Source organism: Schistocerca serialis, chromosome 9 (assembly GCF_023864345.2).
Source record: "Schistocerca serialis cubense isolate TAMUIC-IGC-003099 chromosome 9, iqSchSeri2.2, whole genome shotgun sequence".
Lineage (NCBI taxonomy): Eukaryota > Metazoa > Arthropoda > Insecta > Orthoptera > Acrididae > Schistocerca > Schistocerca serialis.
The window spans coordinates 215361358-215378928 of NC_064646.1; the positions used below are offsets into that span (position 1 = coordinate 215361358).

Here is a 17571-nt window from a genome sequence, read left to right on the forward strand (position 1 = left end):
CAGATAAGACATCAAATAGACAGTGAATATATTTAAAGCTAAATTAAAGAAGAGTTTTATGCATGAAAAGGGACATTCTATTTAGAAAGGACTAAATAACTCTCTGTGATAAATTATTCAACTGCATGTCAGATGGTTGTCTTTTATAAATGTGCAATCCTTTTTTTTTATGAACTACTCTGAAGGAAAGATTTTTGATGAAGTTCATGTTGCACATAAATATATACTACTACATAAAAATGAGTGATCTGCATTAACCACTGTTAGTGAAACTGCATCTCTCTTCTAAAATGTAATACTGATAGGTCCATTGTTTTCAAATTATTGAATATTAATGAGAGTGTGACTTGCTGATACTGAACTGCCCATGTGGAAGTAATTAGCATATTCATTGCGACAGTAAGCTAGGACAATGCGTACTTCCTGTATTTGTTCTCTGTCATTCTGCAGCTTATTACCAGGGAAGTCAAGTGCACTTGTTTTCTGTGGTGGTAGCGTATGTCATAATTTGAACATATATCTCTCAGTAGACTTTTTCTCCAAAAGGAAGAAAATAATTTAATTTTGAAAAAAAATGACAAACTGTGAGTCACACCAGTGTGAAGAAGAGAAAAGATATGTTTCGGGGTTCTTTAAAGGAAAATCAGTATTTGTAACTGGAGCTACTGGTTTTATGGGGAAAGTCCTCATAGAAAAATTATTGCGATCTTGCCCTGACATTGGAAATGTGTATGTACTAGTGAGAGAAAAAAGAAAAAATCCATATGAACGTATCAAGGATCTTACTGCAAAACCTGTAAGTATAAAAAAACTTTTTCTTTCACACTGACATTTTAATGTGCAAATTTGTCATTTGTGAGTTTTGGAAATATTTTATGAAGACACTCATCATACTATAATTTTTATTTTGGTGTCATAAAAGACATTAATTTCAATGTTTTAGTGCTGAGTTCTTGAATAGTTTTCTTATTTTCTGGAAATCCTCATAGTTGATTCAAGGATGATGACATCATATTAGTATATATCTCATAAAATATTTTAAACATAAGTAAAATTATTTTTATTGGCTGTCATTTGGCAACCTATTAGTTTAGACACTGCAGTTACTTCATCAGTGGCTAGTACAGTACGTTATTAGAGTGGTACTTTCCAGATTTATAAATTAAATACATTATGCAGAAACTACAGTATTGTGTCATACATATTTCTGATAACATACGCATATTACAATAATTGCTGTACTGGCTACAGGATAAAAATTCTTGATGTCATAATATATGCATTTAATTTTATTTTCTAATGAGGAAACTAACTGATTCAGGTAAATTATTTGTAGTGGATAATTGTCCAGATATTGCAATTCACAATAAGGCTGACATTAATTGAATTATCTTAGACACTCTCTTCATTTAAAAATAAGAATGAAAAGTATAAAAGTAATACAAAGGGTAGGAAGTTAGAAACTGCAGAGCATACAAAGATAAGTTACATTCAACAGGTCAAAAGAAACTTGTAGTGAGCAAGCTGAAAGGGAAACTTACATAATTCCTCTCATTCACATTTATGTCTCTGTTTCTTCTTATCTTTCCTTCCTCCCTTCTTTCACTTTGTCAGTTAGATCAAAAGGAACTTGTAGTAACCAAGCTAAATCAGAAACTTACGTAATTCCTCTCATTTTTGTTTATCTCTTTGTTTCTTCTTATCTTTCCTTCCTCCCTTCTTTCTCTTTGTAGGTCAGTCTCAGTTTTTTCCACTATGTCTGACATTATGTTAATGAGTTACTTTCAAGTTATATGGATCATTTGCAGCATAAAGTTAATCATACTGTTGTGGAATACAGAGTGTACATATACAAGTTAGTAATTCCTACTCACCATCTTTTACACATCACAATAATATAAATTCTTCTATGGAACAGAAGGAGCTTCAATTTGTTTTCAAATTTCACTTTGCTGTTTGTCAGAAATTTTGGTTGGTGCATTGTGTGCACCCCTTTCTGTTTTAAAGACAGCCCTAATTAGGAGTGATGAATGTCATTTTTTCTTCTGGCAGGGGAATTATGTACACCATTGTTCCTTTTGAACAGGATTTTTTATTCCACAGCCAATGAAAGAGAAGAAGGTCAAGATAAATAATAATGAATACAGCATAGTCACATTGCCAGCTCCACCTACAACAGAAATTCAGCAACCCAGGTCTCATTAAAAATAAATAAATAAATAAAATTTTGTGCCAAAATATTCAGTGCTTAGGCAACAAAACACTTGAAGTGAGAGTGGTCCTGAATGAAAAAGAACCAGATATATTGTGTATCAGTGAGCAGCATAATAATAAGAAACTATGATTTGATTAATTATTTCTGTAGATCAAAACGTAAAGTTGGAGGTGTTGCCATATATATGAACAAAATTGGAAGTCTACAAGATTCTGTATACTGTAAATATGTAAACCTTCCAGCTTGCATTGAAAAAGATTTTGAAATTACTAGCGTAATGAGTGAAGAGCTCAGAATTATCTGTGTATACAGGTCACCAAGTGGTAATATTACAACATTTCTGAAAAAAACTAGGAAAATTATTATACAAGATGAAAATGAAAGATGATGTAATATGTGGAGACTATAACATAGATATGGGTGAAGAATCAAAACCAAAACAGAAATTGAAAGGGACATTATTACAGTGTAACATGAAAACAATTATATCTGTACCTGTAAGAGTGACTGATCAGAGTCAGAGCATCATTGACAACATAACCACAAATATTTTAAATAGTAAATGTGAAGCAAAAGTTCTACAGACAGCAATCTCTAACCATCATGGATCAATAATTCACATCAACATAAATAGGAACTCAAAAACAGAAGAAATGTGAGATAAGAGAGAAGTCAGGATTATCAACGTACAAAACAACACTAAGGAAAGAAGAATGGGTCAAAACGATGCAAGCACAAGGTACAAATGAGAAGTATGAAGCATTTCTTAACACACTAGTGCATCACTTTCATGTAGTCTTCACCACAGTAGCGTCTCAGAAAAAGCAGGATCACAGTAAGAAATGGATTATGAAAGAAATAACTGAACTCAGGACTAGAGTGAAGGAACTCAGACAAGCAGGGAATATGGAGACATATAAATAGTATCAGAAGAATTAGTAAGAGAAGCAAAGCCATTTCAACAAACAGAGCCATACCAAATTCAAATCAAAAAGTAAAACAACATGGTATATAATCAGTAGTGGAAGATATAGCCAAAAAGTGTAAAAAAACAGCAATTTTATTAAGTCAATGCGAACTAATATACTAAACAACAACTTTATAGATGCTGTACAAAATTTAAAAGGGGAAACAAATCATCAATGGTCAAAGCATGTTAAAAAACACTTGACCAACCATCACACTCAATGTTCCTGGAACCAGTGACAAAGCAGAACTCATAAAAATAATCCAGAAATTAAAACCGTATAAGTCTGAGGGAGATGGTGAAGTATAAAATTGTATAATAAAACATGTGAATGAAGAAATAATCAGACCTCTTTTGGATATTGCAGACTGCTCATTTAGAGAAGGAGTATTCCCAGAAAAATTAAAAGTAAACAAAGTAGAACCAATATTTAAGAAAGGAGACAAAAATGATCCAAATAATTACAGACCAGTGTCTTTAATCTCTGATTTCTCAAAAATACTAAAGATATTCATGCATAGTAAGTTGACCACATTCCTGGAGAAACACAATATTCTGATTCCAGTACGACACAGTTTCCAAAAAGGGAAATCTACAGAAACTACCATCTCAAGCCTCACAGAATCCATTATCGATGACTTAGACAAAAGAATGTCTGTGTCTGCTATGTTTCTGGATTTGTCTACAGCATTTGACACAATCACCAGTACTACACTTATGAAAAAACTTGAAAGCTGTGGTATTCGCAGACATGCAGCCAATTGTATAAAATCATACATCAGCAACAGCAAGCAGTTTGTGGAAATGGAAACTCGATGCATATCTGAAGTCAGAAATATTAAGAACGGAGTGCCTCAAGGATCTGTACTTGACCCACTTCTGATCAACCTATTTGTAAACAATATTGATGTCAATGAGAAAGATAAAAATATACTATATGCAGATGACATGACATTAATGAATACAGAAAAAAATCTGAAAATACTGGAAAGAAGTGCATTTATGTCAATAAATAACACATTACAGTGGCTTATACAAAATTATGTAATTTTAAATCTAAAGAAGAAAATGTTCATGGTGTCCACAAATAGAGAAAAGCAAGACCACATAGATATATCCATAGATGAAACAAGACTGGAACAAGCTACCACTATTAAATTTTTGGGGATTACAGTTGACAATAAGCCTCAATGGAGTCAACATATAGATAATATTTACTGTAAATTAAGCACTGCAATATACGTTATGATACAGCTTGAACATTATGCCAACAAGGAGCTTCTATATGCAGTGTACCATGCTCCATTTGTGCCACACCTACAATATGGAATTACTATTTGAGAAAATTCCAGCAGCAAAATTACAAAAAGTATATTTACATTGCAAAAAAAGCTGTTAGGACCATCTTTAACAAGAAACAAAGTGACTCATGCAGAACTGTTTTGCATAGTCTAAAAATACTGACATTTTCATCTGGAACTGCAGTACTAGAAAGAAATGCAGCCATTCATACATATGAAACATGAAACGAAGGCCAGCTGAGAAGTATACAACAGTGACTGAGAGTTGATGAAAAAGGTCCTTGATACTCAGGTGTCAAACTCATAAAGCGCCTTCCAAAGAGTTTGTAGGACAATGTTAGCAAAAAGACATTCCAAAAAGTTTTAAAGTATTATTTAATGGAAAAAGAATTTTATAGTGTAGAAGAGAATATGTATGAATGAAAATGCTAGTATTACTGTTATAGGGGTACTGTAACTAATAGAACATATTATGATAAGTAAATAACTTGAGAACATGAATACTGAGGAAAAAATGTAAATATGAGTATAATGTAGTATGCAAATAATTTTCAGGTCCTAGAAAAGGGCTGAAAAATGTGTGCAACATTATTATAAGTATTACCTCTTAGATGTATTTAATTGTAATAAATAGGTTAAATACTGCAAGAAAATAGGTTTAAGTTGACTTTTCCTATATTACAAGTACACACTTTGTGCAAAATGTAATCAAATGGGACCAAATAAAAATCAGTCAATCAATCAATCAATCAGTTGATTATTTATAGTTCGCATCTCGTGGTCGTGCGGTAGCATTCTCGCTTCCCACGCCCGGGTTCCTGGGTTCAATTCCCGGCGGGGTCAAGGATTTTCTCTGCCTCGTGATGGCTGGGTGTTGTGTGCTGTCCTTAGGTTAGTTAGGTTTAAGTAGTTCTAAGTTCTAAGGGACTGATGACCATTGATGTTAAGTCCCATAGTGCTCAGAGCCATTTGAACCATTTGATTATTTATAAGAAACATAATGAGGGAATAAACCTACTGTGAAGCAGTAGTCAAAATGCCTAACTCCATAAACAGATGTCTACAAATTGATTGTGGGTGAGCACCACATATTATTCTTATAGCAATGAGATCTTTCTTTTTTAAAAATGAGTTACCCCAAAACATTATTCTATATCACATTATTGAATGAAAATATGCAAAATATGCCAGCTTACTGATTTTTCTCTTCCCAAGATTTGTAGGTCTCTGAGTGCAAATGTGTGCAAACTAAATTGTTTTAGCAGCTACAGAATCTGCTTTTACAGTTTAAATTCTCATCAATATGGAAACCTAGAAGTTTTGAAGTTTCCATCCTATTTAGTATTTCCTCACCATGTGTTACACTTACAGTACTTACTTCAGTACCTCTAGATGTGTAGAAGTGAATATGTTATTTCTTTCTAAAATCAAGAGTGATACCATTCACCAAAAACTGTCAATGATAATTTTAAAAACATCATTTACCATTTCTTGTGTTTCTATATGTAGGCTTGGGTTGATTACAATAATAGTGTCATCCACAAAAGAACTAATTCTGCTTGTTGCATATTAGACAGAAGATTGTTCATACAAATATGAGTAACAGTAACCTTGTGAAACCCTATATATGATTTCTCCTTTCTGCATTCTTTTGATTAGATATGACTTTTACACTATCAACCCCACAAAACTGCAGTGTATCTATAAGAATATTATGGTTCACATGGTTAAATGCCTTAGATATGGCACAGAAATTACCAACCAGTGCTATCTTGTCATTTCAGGTTTCTAAAATGTGATAAGTGAACATCAAAATGGCATTCTCAGTAGAGAGGTCTACTGATGATATTATTGTTGCTTATGTGGGATACTATTCTAGTACCCACCTCCTTCTCAAAAATTTTGATAAACTTCTGATAGAAGGGTTTAATGATGGCATATTTCAGTCTCTCTGGAAAAATAACTTGAGTCAGTGATGCATTACATATTTAAGGGCTTATGACATGGGAAACATTTTAGTACTCTGGTGGAAACAAAATCAAATCCAGATAAGTTTTTATTTGTGAGACAATATAAAAGTGTAATGGGTATTTATTTATTGTTTTTTGTGATCAATGTTGTGACAATATCACAGGATATGGAATGTGTCTTAAATCTGTGATAGCACATAAAAACAAAACAGTAAACTGTAACTTAGATTCTACTACAGAAAATCAATTTTGAGAGATAAATAAATATTACAAAATAATAAGCGTTACAGAAAATGATTATTGCAAAGTATGTGTTTACAATAAAGAATAGACAGGATTACAAACGTAGATATGGGCATATATTTGCAGTTAATAATACAAGAAATGCTAAACACTGTAGTTCTGGAACTCTTCTATCATATAAAATAATCATCGTAATAAGAACTGCCTTAAAGTATTTTTAAACAAGACCTCATCTGCTACCAAACACTTAATTCTTGAAGGGAGGGCATTAAAAATCTTACAGCCAGTGAAATGTACTCCTTTCTGTATCATACTTAGGTTTGCCTGTTCATAGTGGATATCATGTTTTCATCTCATCTTATAACTATGAACTCACTATTCAGTTTAAAAATGATTTTTCTTTCCTTATGAAGCACATCAAAGAGAATATATATATTGAACACTGGATGCAAGGATTCGAAGCTACTTAAAAAGATTCCTACATGTGGCTCTGGGATGGACTGCACACATGATCATTATGGCTCTTTTTGGTGCACACAGTATTTTTTTAGCCAGTGACTGGTTTCCCCAAAATATAATTCCATATGCCACAATGGCGTGAAAATAACCATAATAGGCTGACTTCATGGTTTCCATACTTCAATAAGAAGAAACAACTTGTAATGCATAAGGTGTTGAACTCAATCTTTTGCATAGATCCAGGATGTGGTTTGACCAGTTCAGTTTGCTGTCAATATGCAGGCCTAGGTATTTTGAGGTATCGACCCTGGTTATCACCTGCTCACCTATTTTTACTACTATTTTTTCATCTTTGAATGATGTATGGAACTGAACATGGTTTGTTTTAGTTTAATTTAAAGAAAGGTCATTAATGTTAAACCAATTCACTGTTTCACTTAAAACCTTATTTGTTATTTCCTCAAGTTTATCTACTGAATTATCAATAAGTAGTAGTAGTGTCATCAGCAAAAATGGTGAATTTACAATATTTTGTACAGAGAGGCAGATCACTTAAAAAGATAATAAAAAGTAAGGGGCCAAGAACTGAGCCTTGGGGCACTCCACATGTGATGGTGCGCCTTTCTGAACAAAATGGGACTCCATTTTGACTATCCACTACAACTTTCTTTTTCCTCTCTGACAGGTATGAGACAAGCCATTTCCCTAATGATCCCTTTATACCAAGATACGAACATGCAGAAAACATCACGTCGTAAATTTTGTGACATGCTTGTGGGAAGACTGAGACAGAGAAAAGAACGACCAACACACTGATGTTTGTACATATTATGGTACCACATTTCAAAATATTTGCACATCCTGAATGTTGTTGTTGTTGTGTTCTTCAGTCCAGTGACTGGTTTGATGCATTCATGCTACTCTACTCTCTGCAAGCTTCTTCATCTCCCAGTACCTACTACAACCTACATACTTCTGAATATGCTTAGTGTAATCATCTCTTGTTCTCCCTCTATGATTTTTACCCTCCATGCTGCCCTCCAGTACTAAATTGGTGATCCATTGATGCCTCAGAACATATCCTACCAATTGATCCATTCTTCTAGTCAAGTTGTGCCACAAACTCCTCTTCTTCCCAATTCTATTGAATACCTCCTCATCAGTTATGTGAGCTACCCATCTAAACTTCATCATCCTTCTGTAGCACCACATTTTGAAAGCTGCTATTTCCTTCTTGTCTAAACTATACATCGTCAATGTTTCACTTCCATACATGGCTACACTCCATACAAATACTTTCAGAAAAAACTTCCTGACACTTAAATCTATACTCGATGTTAACAAATTTCTCTTCTTCAGAAATACTTTCCTTACCATAGGCAGTCTACATTTTATTTCCTCTCTACTTTGACCATCATGAGTCATTGTGCTCCCCAAATAGCAAAGTTCATCTACTACTTTAAGTGCCTTATTTCCTAATCTAATTCCCTCAACCTCACCTGACCTCATTTGACTATGGTCCGTTACCTAGTTTTGCTTTTATTGATGTTCATCTCATATCCTCCTTTCAAGACACTCTCCATTCGGTTCAACTGCTCTTCCAGGTCCTTTGCTGTCTCTGACAGAATTACGACATTGGCAAAACTCAAAGTTTTTATTTGTTCTCCATGGATTTTAATTCCTACTCCAAACTTTTCTTTTGGATACTTTACTGCTTGCTCAATACACAAATTGAATAACATCAGGGATAGGCTACAACCCTGTCTCACTCCCTTCCCACCCACTGCTTCCCTTTCTTGTCCCTCAACTCTTATAACCATCATCTGGTTTCTGTACAAATTGTAAATAGCCTTTTGCTTCCTGTATTTTAGCCCCTGCCACCTTCAGAATTCGAAAGAGAGTATTCCAGTTAACATTATCTAAAGCTTTCTCTAAGTCTACAAATGCTAGAAATGTAGGTTTGCCTTTACTTAATCTATCTTCTAATGTAAGTCATAAAGTCAGTGTTGCCTCATGTGTTCCATCATTTTCTATGGAATCCAAATTGATCTTTGCTGAGGTCAGCTTCTACCCGTTTTCCCATTCATCTGTAAAGAATTTGTGTTAGTATTTTGCAGCTGTGACATATTGAATTGATTGTTCGGTAATTTTCACATCTGTCAACACCTGCTTTCTTTGGGATTGGAATCATTATATTCTTCTTGAAGTCTGAGGGTATTTCGTCTGTCTCATACATCTTGCTCACTAGAGGGAAGAGTTTTGTCAAGGCTGGCTCTCCCAAGGCTATCAGTAGTTCTAATTGAATGTTGTATACCCCCAGGGCTTTGTTTTGCCTTAGGTCTTTCTATGCTCTATCAAACTCTTCACACAGTATCATACATCCCATTTCATCTTCATCTGTATCCTCTTCGATTTCCATAATATTGTCCTCAAGTACATGACCCCTGTATAGACCCTCTACATACTCCTTCCTCCTTTTTGCCTTCCCTTCTTTGCTTAGGACTGGGTTTCCATCTGAGCTCTGGATATTCGTACAAGTGGTTCTCTTTTCTCTAAAGGTCTCTTTAATTTTCCTTTAGGTAGTATCTATCTTACCCCTAGTGAAATAAGCCTCTACATCCTTACATTTGTCCTTTAGCCATCCCTGCTTAGCCATTTTGCACTTCCTGTCGATCCCATTTTTGAGATGTTTGTATTCCTTCTTGCCTGCTTGATTTACTGTACAGTATTTTTATATTTTCTCCTGTCATCAATTAAATGCAATATTTCTCCTGTTACCCAAGGATTTCTACTAGCCCTTGTCTTTTTATGTACTTGATCCTCTGCTGCCTTTACTATTTCATCTCTCAAAGTTACCCATTTTCTTCTACTGTATTTCTTTCACTTTTTCTTGTCAATCATTTCCTAATGCTCTCTGTGAAACTCTCTGCAGCATCTGGTTCTTTCAGTTTATTGAGGTCCCATCTCTTTGAATTCCCACTTTCATACAGTTTCGTCAGTTTAATCTACAGTTCATAACCAATATATTGTGGTCAGAGTCCACATCTGTCCCTGGAAATGTCTTACAATTTAAAAACTGGTCCCTAAATCTCTGTCTTACCATTATATAATCTATCTGAAACCTTCCAGTGCCTCCAGGCCTCTTCCATGTATACAACCTTCTTTCATGATTCTTGAACCAAGTGTTAGCAATGATTAAGTTATGCTATGTGCAAAATTCTACCAGGCAGCTTCCTCTTTCATTCCTTACCCCAATTCCATATTCACCTACTACCTTTCCTTCTCCTCCTTTTCCTACTATTGAATTCCAGTTCCTCATGACTATTAAATTTTCAGCTCCCTTAACTACCTCATGTCTATCTTGGCTACAACAATGCATTCACTATGCTGTTCTCAGTAGCTTACCCACTTTTTATTCATTGAACCTACTCCTGCATTACCCCTATTTGATTTTGTATTTATAACCCTGTATTCCCCTGACTGAAGTCTTGCTCCTCCTGCTACCAAACTTCACTAATTCCCACCATATCTAACTTTAACCTGTCCATTTTCCTTTTTAAATTGTCTAACCTATCTGCCTGATTAAGGGATCTGACATTCTACACTCTGATATGTAGCATGCCAGTTTTCTTTCTCCTGATAACGATGTCCTCCTGAGTAGTCCCTAACTGGAGATCCGAATGGGGGACTATTTTACCTCTGGAATACTGCAACTACTGAAAAGGCTGCTGCCCATCTTAAGGAACCACACATTTATCTGGCCTCTCAAAAGATACCTCTCCATTGTGGATACATCTATGGTACAGCTATCTGTATTGCTGAGGCACACAAACCTCCCCACCAATGGCAAGGTCCACGGTTCAGGGGGGGAGCACATCTTGTATAATTTGAATTTTATGTGAGCTGCTTTTTCAGTGTATTGATGTAATTTTTCTCTTGACTGTCATGTTCCTATACTTTCTGCCATATTTAAAAAAGTGATTATTTAACATATTTTCTTCCTGTGACCCATCATTTATAGCACTCCCATTTAATTCAATAGTTATGTTATAGTGTTCTGTGGCTGGTTACATTTTTCTTTGTTCACTACATTCCACTTAGCCTTCAATTGGTTGTCAGAATTACTGGTTTCTGACATAAAGCACTTTTTTCTTGATTTTTTAAAACTTTTCATGGTAATTTTGTGTAGTTTTTGTAGTTTGCAACTGCTACAATATCTATACTTGTTCTTGCCAACAGATACATTTCCTGTTTCCTTTCACAAGATACCTTAATCTCTCTAGTGATCCATGTTTTTTTACATAGCCATTTAATGTTCTTTCTGATTAGCTTATGCAAGAAGCTATTTTGAAATACTGGTATGAATTTATCATGGAATAGCTTAAATTTCATGCCATTATTTGATTCATTACAAATTTCATCCCGGGTCATCTCTTGTAAACTATCCATAAAAAAAATTGTTCTGGAGTCATTAATTATTCTAACTGATTTTCAATGAATATTATCAATCTAATTTATCCTAACTAACTGTGTCTCATGAAAAGAGAGAGTTTATGTTACTTGATTTAAAGTTATTTTCATAATTAATAAAATATTTTCAGGTTTCAAGCTACGTCAAGTGGTTAACTGCCTACAGACTTTCAGCAGAGATCTCCTCTGCCATTGTCAAGTGGTTGACTGTTGTGTGAATGTTAGCATCATGTCACCAGTGATGTCTCTGTTGCTCAGTCCCACATCATGTGTGGTAAAGTTTTGGCGGCATTACCACTGTGACTGCTTCAACTCCTCAGTTACAGGAACTCAGGGCATACTCAACTACAATTCACCATCTTTATTGAGGGTGTTGTCCAGTATTTTGATCTCTATTGTTCGATTTATTATGCTATCTGAGAAGCCACTGGTCCATTTAATAATAGAAGTTATTTTCTTGCTTTGAGCTTCATCAAAGAAAACATTATCGGTTAGTGTCCTACCTTCCTTATCCACCAGTGCTGGAAAGTATTGACATCACATTGCAGTATCCTTTAGAAAATATACATTGGAGTCACCACAGACTTAGCTGTTTTCTACTGTCTGCTAGATAGCATATATTAAGGAATCCAAATTCCTCATAAGCAGTTCAATATTTTCTAGTGGTCTCTATATACAGTTACAATTAAAAATGGATTATTAATTCACAAGCATACACTTCTATGTGGTGGTCACTACAAAATCTGCTTTCCTCAGTGTTTTTTAACTTGTGTCCTATCTTATGTAACAACTGCTCCTTTTTGCATGTTAGTTCTACATTAGTAAGATGCTAGTGTGTAATCTTTTGTATTTAATTTTTCTTACTCTGTTGTGATGATGTGCTCAGATAGGCACAGGTTGTTTATCTTTTCAGAACCCTCTAAATTTTCCAAATAGACAATAAGCATTTCTACTTATTACTTAGTCCTCTAATATTCTGATGAAAAACTCTAATCTTACTTCTCTATTTTATCAGTCATTCTGTGGGGATTTTCTGTTAATTTGTCTTCTTTCATACTGGGGTGCCAGAATCCTGCTTCTAATCTAAACAGGTACTTTTCTGACACCAGTAACTACAGGACTCTTGCTTTGTGTGATGGTGGCCCCCTGTATAATTTTTACAATAAGCTCAGCCAACCTATCTTTCCCTCTGTTATTCAGGTGTAGAAATAGGCACTGCATTGATATGGGATTTTTTTTCAGTCAGCAGCAGCCTGCTCAGCTGTGTTCCACAGCTTATAGCAGTGTTAACTCAGAGCTGGTCAAGGTGCTATAGGACCTTCACAAAATTCACACTTGTATTCTCTCTCTCTCTCTCTTACACACACACACACACACACACACACACACACACACACACACACAAGTATGATATTACATTGGGATCATGGGGTATTTAACAGAAATTTGTGGTCTACAAAACCTAGTATTGATTTTTATTGTGGTTCCATGCCTGGATCACAGTAACACATAACAGAAAACAGCTTTTGAGCTCTAGCTCTTTTCCTACCAATAGTACACACATTCACATGCGTAATCACACAGATGCCCAAACATACATTCCTGTGGCTACAGCAAGACTAGTTATTGATTATTGAAAACAGTTGCCTCAGCTGATAGAGATGGTGAGAGAAGGATGCGTGGAAGGGGTTGCCAGAAAGACGCATGACTTTGGACAGATGACTTTGAGGCTACACAACAAGATGAAAAGAGTACTGAGGGTACAAAAAAAAGCTTCTTTACCACTCCCCTGTCTCCATCAGCTCACTCAACTGCTTTTAATAATCAAGTATCAGTAATCAGTCATGCCACTGCCATAGGAATGTGCGTTTTGGTGTCCACATTGTTATGTGTGCGAATGTGTGTACTATTGCTAGAAAAGGAGGCAGTGCTTGAAAGCTAGTGTGAGTACTGTTTTCTATTATGTGTTACTGTGCACCAGGCATCAATCTACTATAGGTGGGAGTCTGCCTTTCCCATCTGCAAATCCCTGTTATTGTTGTAGTTCTGAGATCTCTGTGACCTTTGTTGACGGCTGACTACCAATCAGCCCATTTACAAGATTTGAGGTACGTTAATTTGTGTATTTATTTATTCACTCAGCAATTGATGATTTATCAGTTGTGTAGTATCTATTGCTATAATACAAAGAAAATAAATAGCTTTAAAATACATACATACAGAATATATATGAGGTGGAATCCAAAATTTTCGGGGCTGGTGCTGCCATCTGTAAAGTAGGAATAGTATATCTTTGCACTGCTACGTGGCGAGAGCTGCATATCTGATGAGTCAGTGTGCAGAGTGGCATTCAGCTGGGAGGACATGTTGCATGTCCACAGTAATTTCCGTAATACTCTGGGTTTGGTGTGTGGAGATTTTATGATCAGAAGGCACAGCATGTTGAAGTGTGCATGGACCTTAGTCAGACCACATCTGACGATCCAATCTTCTTGTGACAGGGTATCATCTGATGATCCAACCTTCTTGTGACAGGGTATCACTAACAATGAGAGCTGTATTTACAGTTATAACCCAGAGACAAAGCAACAGTAGTCCCAGTGGAAGAGCCTGGGCTCTCTGAGACCCAAAAAAGTGAGGCAGGTGAAGAGCAAAGTGAAGAGCATGATGATCATTTTCTTTGATACCAAGGGAATTGTGCACAAAGAATTCATCCCACCCAACCAAACAGTGAATTCCGTGTACTACTGTGACGTTTTGTGATGGCTTCATGAAAATGTGCGGCGACGACAGCCCATACTTTGGCATCAAGGGAACTGGCTGCTGCATCACAACGATTTGCCTCGTCACACGTCCTTGCTCACCAGGACCTTTTTGGCAAAAAACAACATATCAGATGTATGCCACCCACCATACTCCAGATTTGGCACCTTTCGACTTCGTGCTATTCCCAAAACTGAAACTAAAGTTGAAAGGCCATCAGTTGGACACTCTAGAGAGGATTCAAGAAGCGTCACTGGCAGTGATAAACACCCTCAAAGAACAGGACTTCCAGAAATCGTTTGACCAGTGGCAGTTATCATGTTGTTGTTGTTATTGTTGTGGTCTTCAGTCATGAGACTGGTTTGATGCAGCTCTCCATGCTACTCTATCCTGTGCAAGCTTCTTCATCTCCCAGTACCTACTGCAACCTACATCCTTCTGAATCTGCTTAGTGTATTCATCTCTTGGTCTCCCTCTACGATTTTTACCCTCCACGCTGCCCTCCAATACCAACCGATCCCTTCTTCTGGTCAAGTTGTGCCACAAACTTCTCTTCTCCCCAATCCTATTCAATACTTCCTCGTTAGTTATGTGATCTACCCATCTAATCTTCAGCATTCTTCTGTAGCACCACATTTCAAAAGCTTCTATTCTCTTCTTGTCCAAACTATTTATCGTCCATGTTTCATTTCAATACATAGCTACACTCCATACAAATACTTTCAGAAATAACTTCCTCACACTTAAATCTACACTCGATGTTAACAAATTTCTCTTCTTCAGAAACGCTTTCCTTGCCATTGCCAGTCTACATTTTATACCCTCTCTACTTTGACCATCATCAGTTATATTGCTCCCCAAATAGCAAAACTCCTTTACTACTTTAAGTGTCTCATATCCTAATCTAATTCCCTCAGCATCATCCGATTTAATTCGACTACATTCCATTATCCTCATTTTGCTTTTGTTGATGTTCATCTTATATCCTCCTTTCAAGATGCTATCCATTCCGTTCAACTGCTCTTTCAAGTCCTTTGCTGTCTCTGACAGAATTACAATGTCATCGGCAAACCTCACAGTTTTTATTTCTTCTCCATGGATTTTGATACCTACTCTGAATTTTTCTTTTGTTTCCTTTACTGCTTGCTCAATATACAGATTGAATAACATCGGGGAGAGGCTAAAACCCTGTCTTACTCCCTTCCCAAAGACTGCTTCCCTTTCATGTCCCTCGACTCTTATAACTGCCATCTGGTTTCTGTACAGATCGTAAATAGCCTTTCGCTCCCTGTATTTTAGCCCTGCCACCTTCAGAATTTGAAAGAGAGTATTCCAGTCAACATTGTCAAAAGCTTTCTCTAAGTCTACAAATGCTAGAAACATAGGTTTGCCTTTCCTTAATCTTTCTTCTAAGATAAGTCGTAAGGTCAGTATTGCCTCATATGTTCCAGTACTTCTACAGAATCCAAACTGATCATCCCCGTGGCCAGCTTCTACTAGTTTTTCCATTCGTCTGTAAAGAATTCGTGTTAGTATTTTGCAGCTGTGGCTTATTAAACTGATAGTTCAGTAATTTTCACATCTGTCAACACCTGCTTTCTTTGGGATTGGAATCATTATATTCTTCTTGAAGTCTGAGGGTATTTCGCCTGTTTCATACATCTTGCTCACCAGATGGTAGAGTTTTGTCAGGACTGGCTCTCCCAAGGCTGTCAGTAGTTCCAATGGAATGTTGCTACTCCGGGGGCCTTGTTTCGACTCAGGTCTTTCAGTGCTCTGTCAAACTCTTCACAGTATCATATCTCCCATTTCATCTTCATCTACATCCTCTTCCATTTCCATAATATTGTCCTCAAGTACATCACCCTTGTATAGACCCTCTATATACTCCTTCCACCTTTCTGCATTCCCTTCTTTGCTTAGAACTGGGTTTCCATCTGAGCTCTTGATGTTCTTACAAGTGGTTCTCCTATCTCCAAAGGTCTCTTTAATTTTCCTGTAGGTGGTATCTATCTTACCCCTCATGAGATAAGCCTCTACATCCTTACATTTGTCCTCTAGCCATCCCTGCTTAGCCATTTTGCACTTCCTGTCGATCTCATTTTTGAGACGTTTGTATTCCTTTTTCCCTGCTTCATTTACTGCATTTTTATATTTTCTGCTTTCATCAATTAAATTCAATATTCCTTCTGTTACCCAAGGATTTCTACTAGCCTTCGTCTTTTTACCTACTTGATCCTCTGCTGCCTTCACTACTTCCTCCCTCAAAGCTACCCATTCTCTTCTACTGTATTTCTTTCCCCCATTCCTGTCAATTGTTCCCTTATGCTCTCCCTGAAACTCTGTACAACCTCTGGTACTTTCAGTTTATCCAGGTTCCATCTCCTTAAGTTCCCACCTTTTTGCAGTTTCTTCAGTTTTAATCTACAGTTCATAACCAATAGATTGTGGTCAGAGTCCACATCTGCCCTTGGGAATATCTTACAATTTAAAACCTGGTTCCTAAGTCTCTGTCTTACCATTATATAATCTATCTAATACCTTTTAGTATCTCCAGGGTTCTTCCATGTATACAATCTTCTTTCATGATTCTTAAACCAAGTGTTCGCCATGATTAAGTTATGCTCTGTGCAAAATTCTACCAGATGGCTTCCTCTTTCATTTCTCTCCCCCAATCCATATTCACCCACTATGTTTCCTTCTCTCCCTTTTCCTACCCTCGAATTCCAGTCACCCATGACTATTAAATTTTCGTCACTCTTCATTATCTGAATAATTTCTTTTATCTCGTCATACATTTCTTCAATTTCTTCGTCATCTGCAGAGCTAGTTGGCATATAAACTTGTACTACTGTAGTAGGTGTGGGCTTCGTATCTATCTTGGCCACAATAATGCGTTCACTATGCTGTTTGTAGTAGCTTACCCGCATTCCTATTTTCCTATTCATTATTAAACCTACTCCTGCATTACCCCTATTTGATCTTGTGTTTATAGCCCTGTAGTCACCTGACCAGAAGTCTTGTTCCTCCTGCCACCGAACTTCACTAATTCCCACTATATCTAACTTTAACCTATCCATTTCCCTTTTTAAATTTTCTAACCTACCTGCCCGATTAAGTGATCTTACATTCCATGCTCTGATTTGTAGAACACCAGTTTCCTTTCTCCTGATAATGACATCC

The 17571-nt window shown here is 36.3% G+C and overlaps 1 protein-coding gene across 1 annotated transcript in view; it reads left to right on the forward strand.

The window, feature by feature from the left end:
• Window positions 1-455: 455 nt before the first annotated feature.
• The window catches only part of LOC126419822 (putative fatty acyl-CoA reductase CG5065), a 174561-nt gene continuing 157445 nt past the window's right edge, over window positions 456-17571 (forward strand). The window contains exon 1 of the mRNA XM_050087052.1: window positions 456-796. Within this exon, the coding sequence (XP_049943009.1) occupies window positions 575-796 (222 nt within the window). The 5' untranslated portion in view covers window positions 456-574. The remainder of the gene's footprint in view (window positions 797-17571) is intronic.